The following is a 12,638-nucleotide window of genomic DNA, read 5'->3' as shown; positions in this document are numbered from 1 at the left end:
CAAACTTGTTGTTGTGTTGTTCAAATCTTTCTTGAAGTGTGTGGCAGGGCTCAATATCCTACCAAAAGGGGACATTGCCATCAGGGCATACTCTTTCCATGAAGGAGTGTACTTGGTCAGCAACAATGTTTAAGTAGGTGTTATGTTTCAAGTAACATCCACATGAATGGCAGGAGCCAAGGTTTCCCAGCAGAACCTTGCCCAAAACATCACATTGCCTCCTCTGGCTGGCTTCCTTTTTATATTGCATCCTAGTGCCGTCTCTTCCCCCAGGTAAGCAATGCATATGCACCAGGCTATCCAGGCCATCTTGTTCCATTGCCCCGTGGTCCAGTTCTGATGCTTATGTGCTCATTATAGACACTTTTGGCTGTGGACATGGGTCAGCATAGGCACCCTGACCAATCTGCAGTTACGCGGCCCATACACAACAAACTATTTTGTCTGCTTTAAATATATCAACTTTAGGGACAGCACGTTTACTTGCAGCCTAATATATCACTATATATATATATATATATATATATATATATATATACACTGTATATCCCCATATACACTGTGTATATACACTGTTCAAAAAACACTTTTTATTCAGAGTATACCATCAAGTCAGGTAAACTCCTGGGATATTGATCTGTTCAGTCAAGTAGCAGAGGGGGTTGTTAATCAGTTTCAGATGCTTTGGTGTTAATGAAATTAACAATAGGTACACTAGATGGGCAACAATGAGATGACCCCCAAAACAGGAATGGTTTTATAGGTGGAGGCCACTGATATTTGTTTCCCTACTCATCTTTTTTGACTATTTTTCACTAGTTTTGCATTTGGCTAGGTCCAGTGTCACTACTGGTAGCATGTGCGATACCTGGACCCTACAGAGGTTGCACAGGCAGTACAACTACTCCAGGATGGCACATCAATATGTGCCATTGCCAGGTTTGCTGTGTCTCCCAGCACATTCTCAAGAGCATGAAGGAGATTCCAGGAGACAGGCAGTTACTCTAGGAGAACTGGACAGGGCAGTAGAAGGTCCTTAACCCATCAGCAGGACCAGTATCTGCTCCTTTGTGCAAGGAGGAACAGGATGAGCACTGCCAGAGCCCTACAAAATGACCTCCAGCAGGCCACTGGTGTGAATGTATCCGACCAAACAATCAGAAACAGACTTCATGAGGGTGGCCTGAGGACCCCACACCCTCTAGTGGGCTCTGTGCTCACTGCTTAGCATCATAGAGCTCAATTGGCATTTGCCTTTGAACACCAGAATTGACAGGTCCGCCACTGGCACCCTGTGCTTTTCACAGATGAGAGCAGGTTCACCCTGAGCACATGTGACAGATGTGAAATGGTATGGAGAATTAGTGGATAACATTATGCTGCCTGTAACATCGTTCAGCATGACCGTTTTGGTGATAGGTCAGTGATGGCCTGGGGAGGCATATCCATGGAGGGACGCACAGACCTCTACAGGCTAGACAATGGCACCCTGACTGCCTAATGGTATTGGGATGAAATCCTTGGACCCATTGTCAGACCCTACGCTGGTGCAGTGGCTCCTGGGTTACTCCTGGTGCACAACAATGCCCTGCCTCATGTGGCAAGAATATGCAGGCAGTTCCTGGAGGATAGAAGCAATTATACCATTGAATGGCCCCCATGCTCACCTGACCTAAATCCAATAGAACACCTCTGGGATATCATGTTTCGGTCCATCCGACGCCACCAGGTTACACCTCAGACTTTCCAGGAGCTCAGTGATGCACTAGCCCAGATCTGGGAGGAAATATCCTTCATCTCATTAGGAGCATGCCCCAATGTTGTCAGGCATGCATACAAGCACATGGGGGCCATACAAACTACTGAGTACCATTTTGAGTTGAGTTGCTGCAATGAAGTTTCAGCAAAATGGACTAGCCTGCTGTATAATTTTTTCACTTTAATTTTCGGGATGTCTTTGAATTCAGTCCTCTGTAGGTTGATCATTTTCATTTCCATCAAATGATGAGGCATCTTTATGTTCCTAACACATTACCCAGTCCATATCACTATAGATATCCAGCATGATATTTTTCCCCCTTTGAGATTTTATGTGTTTTCAAAGAGTTCCTTTAATTTTTTTGAACAGTGTGTGTATGTATGTATGTATATATATATATATATATATATATATATATATATATATATATATATATATACAGTGAGGAACAGAAGTATTTGAACACCCTGCGATTTTGCAAGTTCTCCCACTTAGAAATCGTAGAGGCGTCTGAAATTCACATTGTAGGTGCATTTCCATTCTGAGAGACAGAATTTAAAAAAAAATTCAGGAAATCACATTGTATGATTTTTAAAGAATTTATTTGTCTTGCACTGCTGAACATAAGTATTTGACCACCTAAGCAACAGCAAGATTTCTGGCTCTCAAAGGCCTTTAAAAAGTCCACCTCTACTCCACTCATTAATCTATCTTAGTAGCACCTGTCTGAGCTCTTTAAAGACACCTGTCCACCCCACAGTCCGTCAGACGCCAACTACTACCATGGGCAAGACCAAAGAGCTGTCAAAAGACACCAGAGACAAAATTGTGGACCTCCACAAGGTTGGAAAGGGCTATGGGACAATTGCCAAGCAGCTTGGTGAAAATAGATCAACTGTTGGAGCAATTGTTAGAAAATGGAAGAGGCTAAAGACGACTGTCAGTCTCCCTCAGACTGGGGCTCCATGCAAGATCTCACCTCGTGGGGTATCACTGATGATAAAAAGGTGAGGAATCAGCCCAGAACTACAAGGGAGGAGCTGGTCAATGACATGAAGAGAGCTGGGATCACAGTTTCAAAGGTCACTGTCGGTAGAACACTACGCCGTCATGGTTTCAAATCATGCATTGCACGGAAGGTTCCCCTGCTCAAGTCATCACATGTCCAGGCCCATCTGAAGTTTGCCAATGACCATCTGGATGATCCAGATGAGGCATGGGAAAAATTCATGTGGTCAGATGAAACCAAAGTAGAACTTTTTTATCTAAACTTCACTCGTCGTGTTTGGAGGAAAAAGAAGGATGAGTTGCATCCCAAGAACACCATCCCTACTGTGAAGCATGGGGGTGGTAACATCATGCTGGGGGGGGTGCTTTTCTGCGAAGGGGACAGGACGACTGCACTGTATTAAGGAGAGGATGAATGGGGCCATTTATTGTGAGATTTTGAGCAACAACCTCCTTCCCTCAGTCAGAGCATTGAAGATAGGTCGTGGTTGGGTATTCCAACATGACAACAACCCGAAGCACACAGCCAGGATAACCAAGGAGTGGCTCCGTAAGAAGCATATCAAGGTTCTGGAGTGGCCTAGCCAGTCTCCAGACCTAAATCCAATAGAACATCTTTGGAGGGAGCTGAAACTCTGTGTTGCTCAGCGACAGCCCTGAAACCTGACAGATCTAGAGGAGATCTGTGTGGAGGAGTGGGCCAAAATCCCTGTTGCAGTGTGTGCAAACCTGGTCAAGAACTACAGAAAACGTTTGACCTCTGTAATTGCAAAAAAAGGCTTCTGTACCAAATATTAACACTGATTTTCTCAGGTGTTCAAATACTTATGTTCAGCAGTGCAAGACAAATAAATTCTTCAAAAATCATACAATGTGATTTCCTGTGATTTTTCAAATTGTCTCTCAGAGTGGGAATGCACCTACAATGTGAATTTCAGACCCCTCCATGATTTCTAAGTGGGCGAACAATACTTCTGTTCCTCACTGTATATATATATATATATATATATATATACACACTCACGTGGATAAGATGCAGAATGGACTGCTGGCCAGAAGTGAACAGAAAGCAGCATGCAGTGGCTTCACAGCTATACCCTAAAAGTGGCACATTTATCACCCTGGTGACTGCAGCTTCAAACATGGGTATGAGGGTAAGAGCTCACACTTGGTCAAACAGTAGCATTCAGGGTGATAAACAGATAAAAGTGTCTCTGGTTTTACAAGCAATATGCTTGTTTATGTAATCATTGTATAACAAGTGTGGCTTACTCTTAGTGAGCACAAAACAAGGAAAATTTTAAGCCATAAGGCTTTTGACCACAAAAACAAAATTTAGCAACAGGATTTGTGACCCTACTCACAGCCCACTGATGCTGCTGCCATGTACCAGAATACTATTGGTAGCTGCTGCTACATTCCAAGGGACTACTTGCATTCTAATGATACAGGCTTTTGGCATACTATGGATGTCAAAGGAAATCTAAGCTAAAAGAAATAAGCTGGCTGCAACCGCTACTTGCTTAAAAAGCAAGTTGTCTGGCTGTCATGCTAAATTACTTGTGTCAATAATTTCTGAGTGATGGGCCTGGAATAAGTACACAGGCCAGGAGTTCTGGTACACTGTCTAATTAAACCCTGAACAGTCATGTAGTAGTATCTATGGGAGAGGTGTAAGATGCCAAATTCTGTAAAACATAGCTTATTGTCTGCTAGATAGTTATAATTGGTTATGTTGTCTATGAGGGGAAATTAATTATTGAATTTTTTTCTCTATACTCACAATATGGCCCAAGAAAAGAAAAATAACAACAAAAGTGAATTTAACAAAAAAAAAAAGACCTGATTCTAGTGGTTATGCTATCATGGGAGAAAGACTAAGTTACAGCAAGAATTATTGTAATTGGCCTATTAATTTAGGCTAATACAAAATCCTAGCCCAGAAAGTGTAACCATCTCTATGATTGGTAGGGCAGTATAATCATCAACCCTGTGTTTGCCTACATATTAGCTCACTTGACGACCAGATGGTGCCATATGACTAGAAATGTCTATTTCAGTTTTTCAGGGAGAATTTCATAAAATAATCTGTTAGGACAAATTAATATTTTACTATAACAAGTTGGTTTATGTGACTCTATCTAAAATATACAGAATGCCTTGGAGAGTCTGGTGATTTCGAATTTACGATCATTACTCTTTTGGTGTAGCAGTATTTAAATGGAAACTTCTAACTACAGAGATGATATAATTTCATAATCAAATATTATTAAGATACATAAAATTCCCACACAATAAACTATTATTTGGGTATGACTACATTATAAAGCACACATTTCTAAGACAGTGATTACAAATGAATAAATCATAGTAGAATTAAGAAAAACTTTTTATGGCCTTGTGATATTATACCTTGTATAATATCCCAAGTACCATTGTAACCCCATGTATACATTGTAACATTGTGTTACCTTTTAAAATCATATACTTAAAAAAAAAGTTCCATGATAACTGCGTGTATTTTATCCAGTAAAAGAGTTTATAACATGCTAGCTTGTAAGCAAGCACAGATATGTATATACAGTTGTGTTCAAAATAATAGCAGTGTGTTGGAAAAAGTGAATAAAGCTCAAAATCCTTCTAATAGCTTTTATTTCCATACACACAAATGCATTGGGAACACTACACATTCTATTCCAAATCAAAACATGAAGAAAAATATATCAAATTTGTGTTGTTCCTCTAAAAAATTGAAGAAAAGTGAATATTAGACTGTTCAAAAAAATAGCAGTGTTTGTATTCTTCTTTACAAACTCAAACATTCACTATATAAACTGAAAAATGTTTGAAGATTTTGCTTTCCTTTGAATCACTTAATTAATATTTAGTTGTATAAGCACTGTTTCTGAGAACCGCTGTACATCTGTGTTGCAGGTATTCCAGCCCAGGATGATTGGACTACATTCCACAGTTCTTCTGTATTTCTTGATTTTGCCTCAGAAACTGCATTTTTGATGTCACCCCACAAGTTTTCTATTGGATTAAGATCTGGGGATTGGGCTGGCCACTCCATAAAGTCAATCTTGTTGGTCTGGAACCAAGATGTTGCATGTTTACTGGTGTGTTTGGGGTCGTTGTCTTGTTGGAACACCCATTTCAAGGGCATTTCCTCTTCAACATAAGGCAGCATGACCTCTTCAAGTATTCTGATGTATTCAAACTGATCCATGATCCCTGGTATGCGATAAATAGGCCCAACACCGTAGTATGAGAAACATCCCCATATCATGATGCTTGCGCAACCATGCTTCACTGTCTTCACAGTGTACTGTGGCTTGAATTCAGTGTTTGGGGGTCGTCTGACAAACTGTCTCTGGCCACTAGACCCAAAAAGAACAATCTTACTTTCATCCGTCCACAAAATGTTGCGCCATTTCTCTTTAGGCCAGTCAATGTGCTCTTTGGCAAATTGTAACCTCTTCAGCACATGTCTTTTTTTCAACAGTGGGACTTTGCGGGGGCTTCTTGCAGGTAGCTTGGCTTCACATAGGCGTCTTCTAATTGTAACAGTACTCACAGATCTTCCTGGAGCTGATTGTTGGCTGAGTCCTTGCCATTTTGGCTATTCTTCTATCCATTCGAATGGTAGTTTTTCGCTTTCTTCCACGTCTTTCAGGTTTTGGTTGCCATTTTAAAGCATTTGCGACCATTTTAGCTGAGCAGCCTATCATTTTCTGCACTTCTTTATATGTTTTCCCCTCTCCAATCAACTTTTTAATCAAGGTACGCTGTTCTTCTGAACAATGTCTGGAACGACCCATTTTCATCAGAATTTCAGAGAGAAATGCACTGTAACCAGCATGTACAACATTTGCTGCCTTCCTTCTTTAAATAAGGGCAATAATTGCCACCTGTTTTTCAAAGAATGAATGACCTCACTAATAGAACTCCACACTATTATTTTGAACATGCCCCTTTCAATTAGTGATTCAATTACACAGAATCAGCAGCATGCATGTCATGACTGTTGGGTCTGTTGGATTTCTATTACTCTACTACACCTGCTAGTAAATTATATTATCATTTCTACCAAAAACAGTGATTGATCAGGTTAGTGATGTCTGACTGCTATTATTTTGAACACAACTGTATATATATTTCGACTGTGTCATAAGAGCCTAACCATATGTCTTGCAGTATGGAGATTATGATCTGACTTATTTTATCTAAATGATTTGAGCTAGGGAAATAATACACATTTACAAGCAGCTCATATCTTTAAGTGGAGGTCTGTTCTCTTATTTTCCCAGCATCGAGACAATGGCAAGCGCTGGACACACAGGCTGTTAATTGCTTGGTCCACAAGTAACACAATGCAGTGGACTTCTCCCTAGACAATGATTTCCTTTTCTCCTCCATCTGGTCAAATATCATTTGTTGGTTCATCAATATAGCTGTACTGATGTCTCAAAGTAATAAAAGTTTCTCAAAGTAATATAAGATTCTCTCCTGAGTTTCAGGTGTGTGCATAGCAGAAACTCCATTGTTCAGAGACTACAAGGAATGTTAACATAATTACCACATCCCCAACTTGTTTGCAGAGCAAATTGTCTCTTGGAAAAGTTTAACTAAAATGAAGACATTTGTCTCTGTACTATTTGGAATCTGTTTTATGTAGTCAAAAAATTAAAAATGATAATATAAATTTGTCATAAACGTTTTTACAACTTGGAGCAGATAGGGAGAGATCACACAGCATTTGCAGAGAGCGGTAGGTGTTATACATTACTCTTCTGCTAAAAAGTGCTATACCAAGTTCTGTATAGAACTGCCACAATACAGTAAACTGGAGTGTGGTGTGCTAATAGTGTGTGTCCATGTGTCCACTTTGTTGTATTGTGATACATTACTGTTCTTTGAGGTATGGGTTACATATTGTTGTGTACCCTCTTCTGCATTCGCAGTGCATAGACCCAACAGTCCTTTCTAGGGCTATCTTTTTTTTTTGTCCACAACAATTTGATCTGCTTTTTAGGTGCTGAGTCTATCCTTGCAGTTTTTTGGCAATTTAGTTTTTTTTTCACATTTTCATATTTCTTTTATTCTTTCAAATAGATTAAGGCTTGGGGTTTCATGTTTTAGAGTTGGTATATTGTTTGAAGGTTGGGATCCAGTATTTTTTTTTTTTTTGAGGGAGGTACATTGTATTTTAATATAATTTTATAAGGGTCAATGTTTTTCAGAGTTAGCGGTTTTACCTTCTGGCATAGGCAGGCTGCCCTTTGTTTGCAGTACATAACAGCATACCTCTACAGTACAGTTTAGTGCACCAAATTGCCATATTGTTCAGTGCACCAAAGTGCCAAATCCTCAACCCCCCCCCCATTGTTTTAAATACTAATAAAATGAGGCAATCCCCTATATTCATAATGTCCTGTAGGTCTAAAGGAAGAGGCAGAAGTTCTGCATGTGCAGATGGTAGAGGACAAGCAGGTTTTGCATTTGCAAGCAAAAAAAGGCACATTTGGTTCACTTTTCAGAGTTAGAAGTGGACCCCATAGACTATTGGGTTCCAGCTTTGACCACTTGCGAGAGCTTGCACAATACACTTTATGTCTTCATAATTAAACCTTAGCAAAAGGTTGGCTATCAAGTCTGAACCCCACTGAAATCAATGAGAGCCAAACCTTAAGCCTGCAATAGATGGTTCGAATCTCGGCTGATTCAGAAGGGACCAGTTGAGATTCGATCCATGTATGGGCAGGCTGATTGTACCCAGGTCAATCCATAGATCGATTTGGGTACAACCAGCATGTCGGATTTCTAGCATGTGATTATTGCCAGCGGATAAAGCTGACAGAGTGGAAATCAGCAGGTACTTCCCTGTCCTGGCCAAACATTGGCCTGTCAGTGCTGCTAACCTGAAAGGTTACATGTCCCTCCTCCATGTATCCATCATATCTCTTTGCTATACTGACCCTTCCTTGTGCTGTGTACACATGTCTGCTATATGAAGCTGATGGCTCACGATGCATATTAATACCCATGCAGAGTAATATATAACAGTACCTGAGGAAACAGCAGAGGCTCCATCTATTCATGATTCTATTCATGACTCCCTAGAATGAATGCGCATTATGACTTACCTGTTTTTTCAGAGGTCATATTGGTGAGTTAGCCCTTGGTCCTTCACGTTCACATCAGCATGTTTCATATGCCACCATTTTCCATTACTGGATTACAGTTTTATTTTGATTGATTCATTTGTTTTGGACTTTCTTTATTTGTCCTTTTCTTATTTTTTATATTTATTGTACTGCACTTGTTATTGTTTTTTACTTTCTTTACTAAATTACCTCAGAGTTGGGTAGTTCAAAATCCTTTATATATGCACAGTCAAGAACTCCTTGATTTATCCTTATTATGGCCACCAATTCAAACCCAGGTGGAGGGTATTTTTGTTTCTCAACGCGTTTCACAGGTTAGCTGTACTGCTTCATCAGGAAGTTGTAGACTCATCTAAATATAAGTAATTGCATGGGGATATTCCACAGCAGAGGGACAATAAGGATCCAGGCTCCACATAATCAGAGTATAAAACAGCAAGGGAGAAAAAACACTGGCAGACAGAGGGGAAGAAAAGAAGAGGCTATTGTTGGGGCAGATCACCATTGCAAGGGCTAATTTATAACCCCATAACTAACTACACAATTACTCGAAGATAATTGTTCCTATATTTGGGCATATGAATCATTGTCAGCCCTACAGCAACTCCACCATAAATGTATCTCCTCCTCACACCATACATCTGGGGGGGGAGCAGCCATAAATACCTTTAAAAAAAACCTTTTTTTCCAATTTGAAATTTACCAGATTGAGGTGTTGCTGTATTTAAGCAAGCAAAATGTAAAAGTTAAAAAAAAGGACAAGACAAGCAAAAAATGTGATGCCAGAATACGTTGTCTCTGATGCTGTCCATGAGAATCGTACTGTTCTGTAACCCCTCATACAGATTAAAGGCATATCTGAAGTGTGTATTTGACAGGATAAGTTTTTTTTCCATGATGTCCTCACATAAATAGGAGAACCCTCTCCCTGATGAATGGTATTTTAAAAAAAATGGGGCGTTGAAATAATCCCCTCACCAGGGATCTAGCTTCCCTTGCCCTTTGTTTGGCAATTCCTTGCCTATTAGTCTTGAAGCCATAATTGATTTTCAAGATCCCCCCACCCGAATAGACTTCAGTGGGGTTTGGATTTAGGTTTGCAGTTTTCAGACTTTATTATGGGTTCTACAACCAGCCAGACACATTCTTTTAACCCTAGTCTGCACCAGGAAAACAAAATCTCTAGTTCTCATTTGTGCATTTACCTTGTTCTGCTTCTGCATGAGCAGTACTGCCAAAACAGTGAGAATGTCTGAAAAACTACAGCTAACCGCTAAGTCATTTCTAAAATGTAAAGCAATAACTGGATATATTTACGGTAGATATTTCATCAACTCTTCCTTTTAAAACAAACTCCTGACTCATAATTAGTTTTATGTTAATCTCAAACTATGCTTATTACTTATAAAATCAGTACATAACTCACAATATTTTTTACTTTACACCAGAATCTGAAAAGACAATCCGCAAAGCACAAATCAGATAACAACTATTCCACCAAGGCTGCAGAAAGCACGGAGAACTTCAAGAAAAATCGCTATAAAGACATCCTTCCATGTGAGTAGGAAATCTCTGTGATGCCATGGATGGTATTATTTAAAAGTTATTTCTATTATTCCTTTACAACTTTCATGCTATAAAATTTTGAGATAAATAAAACCAGAAAATAAAGCAATCTATTCACATGCAAAAACTCTTATATCATCCAGTGTCACAACATGTGTTGATCCAGGGAACATCCGATTGCCTCTCGGAGGATCAGAAAGGAATTTTTTTCCCAGCAGCAGCAAATTGGATCATGCTTTGCTGGGGGGTTTTTTTTGCCTTCCTCTGGATCAACTGTGGGTATAGGATTATAATTTTTTTTTCTATGGTTGAACTGGATGGATTTTTGTCTTTTTTTTCAGCCAGACTAACTATGTAACTATGTGGTGCTGTAGGTGAAAGCTGTAATTGCAGCTTCCAGTGTTGGTGAAACTTTGGGAAAAATTTGGAGAGGGGGTTTCTAATTTTACCACTTGAAAGGGTTTTAAGGAAATAGTGGAACTCCATGTTAACTGCTCTAAACTACCGTCACTGCCATTACTAACTACATAATTGCAAATTTTGGATTGATTGAAAACAACAATTGCTGTATGTGTATTACTGCAGACTTATATTCAATATTTTGCAATGTATGCAAGTTAATCCTGTTAACTTTCTATATCCATAGTACATTATGCCTTGCCACTTTATGGTGTGCTCAAACTGTTGTGTGTAACGCAGGGTTACTGCACTGCAAACATTCAGATATACCTTTCTCTATATAACACACTTGTGAGCATGAACACATCATCTAGTTTATTAACCTATCATGATGATGCTTCTGTGATTCAGTATAGTGTGGGTGAAAGACAAGTAGTCTAAAATCATTGTCCAAGCTGAGCCCAAAGAAGCCATGAACCCAATTCCAATTTATAGTTCTGTTAACTCAGTTGCTATGTAACTTAACCTTAGTTATTCAAACCCCAAAAAGATACAGATATTTCCCAATATTGTCCACTTTGCCATAAATGAAAGTGTTTGAAAAGCATTTTGGATAAAGTGGGAGAAGGTTAGAACCTCCAAGGGGCGGACTGACCATTTAGAAACTCGGGCACTGCCCGAGGGCTTGGGGTCTGTAGGGGGCCCCATGAGATGCCCCTGGTACCTTCTTCATAGGCTTTTTTGAGTTTGGGCAAGGACACAGGGGCCCCATGATCCCCTATTGCCCGGGGGCCCCATGAGATGTCAGTCCGCCCCTGGAACCTCCCATCAGGTTTTTATTGAAATCTGTGTCCCCTCTGGGGAGATTCACTGTGTGTTGGTCCTGATGACTTTTGTCATTGAGACCAAAAGTGATTGTAAATGATCAAGAGAGTAAGAAGTGGGCAAAATCATCATATAGGTACACCTGTTCCTATGAAATAAGATGTGGAAGTTCTCCAGAAAGTTGGTGGGAGGAAGAAGAGAAAAGGGAACAATATGCCAATTGAGGTTTGCATAAGTGTAGCTTGTACCAGAAACTATGAACTGGGAGGTAGTTGGATCCCACTGCAAAATAAAGTGGGAGCCTTTTTACCAAAGACAAAGTTGGCATCTGTATTGAAAGGAAATGCTTAAACATTATTTATTCACAAAGTAGTTCTTTATTTATCATGCAGCAATAAAAACAACAGAAAATCATTTCATGCCACTGAACTGACCACTTTCTTAGCATAGATGTATAGAACATCAAGTAGAAAATAAAAGTGAAAAGAGGTAAAATAAAGTATATTATGAAGAAACAATAGCATACAAATAACAATATTAATGGTAATCACTTTCTGGAATTTAAGATAAAAAGATAAAATGATCTGGTATTTAAACCTAAGTCTATAAATACTCTTGTGAAAATAAAAAAGATTTTGTGAATAAATAGACCCAGGATGATTATTATATGCTAAGTCACATTTTTTTTTTATTTTTATCTCATCTACATGTTTAGCACATGGTTTACATCATATGAACATTACAATTCAGTATATGATATATGGAATATGCGTATATTACAAAAATTCATTTTGAAAATTGTTATCTAAAGTATAGTGATTGCATGGGTAAAACTCATGATCAAAATTTCAGGATGTGGAAATGTATATTTTGGGATGAATTGATAGATACTGTTGGGTTGTTAAATTTAATGT

The 12,638-nt window shown here is 39.1% G+C and overlaps 1 protein-coding gene across 1 annotated transcript in view; it reads left to right on the top strand.

The window, feature by feature from the left end:
• The window catches only part of PTPN22 (protein tyrosine phosphatase non-receptor type 22), a 172,035-nt gene that overhangs the window by 50,345 nt on the left and 109,052 nt on the right, over positions 1-12,638 (top strand). The window contains exon 2 of the mRNA XM_089681073.1: positions 10,383-10,491. Coding sequence (XP_089537199.1) covers positions 10,383-10,491 — 109 coding nt within the window. The remainder of the gene's footprint in view (positions 1-10,382; positions 10,492-12,638) is intronic.

This window comes from Staurois parvus, unplaced genomic scaffold (assembly GCF_062004578.1).
Source record: "Staurois parvus isolate SC_StPar_1 unplaced genomic scaffold, SC_StPar_1.0 ptg000258l, whole genome shotgun sequence".
Classification (NCBI taxonomy): Eukaryota; Metazoa; Chordata; class Amphibia; order Anura; family Ranidae; genus Staurois; species Staurois parvus.
The sequence above is the reverse complement of the archived record's forward strand: the minus strand, read 5'-3'. Positions and strand labels throughout refer to the sequence as shown.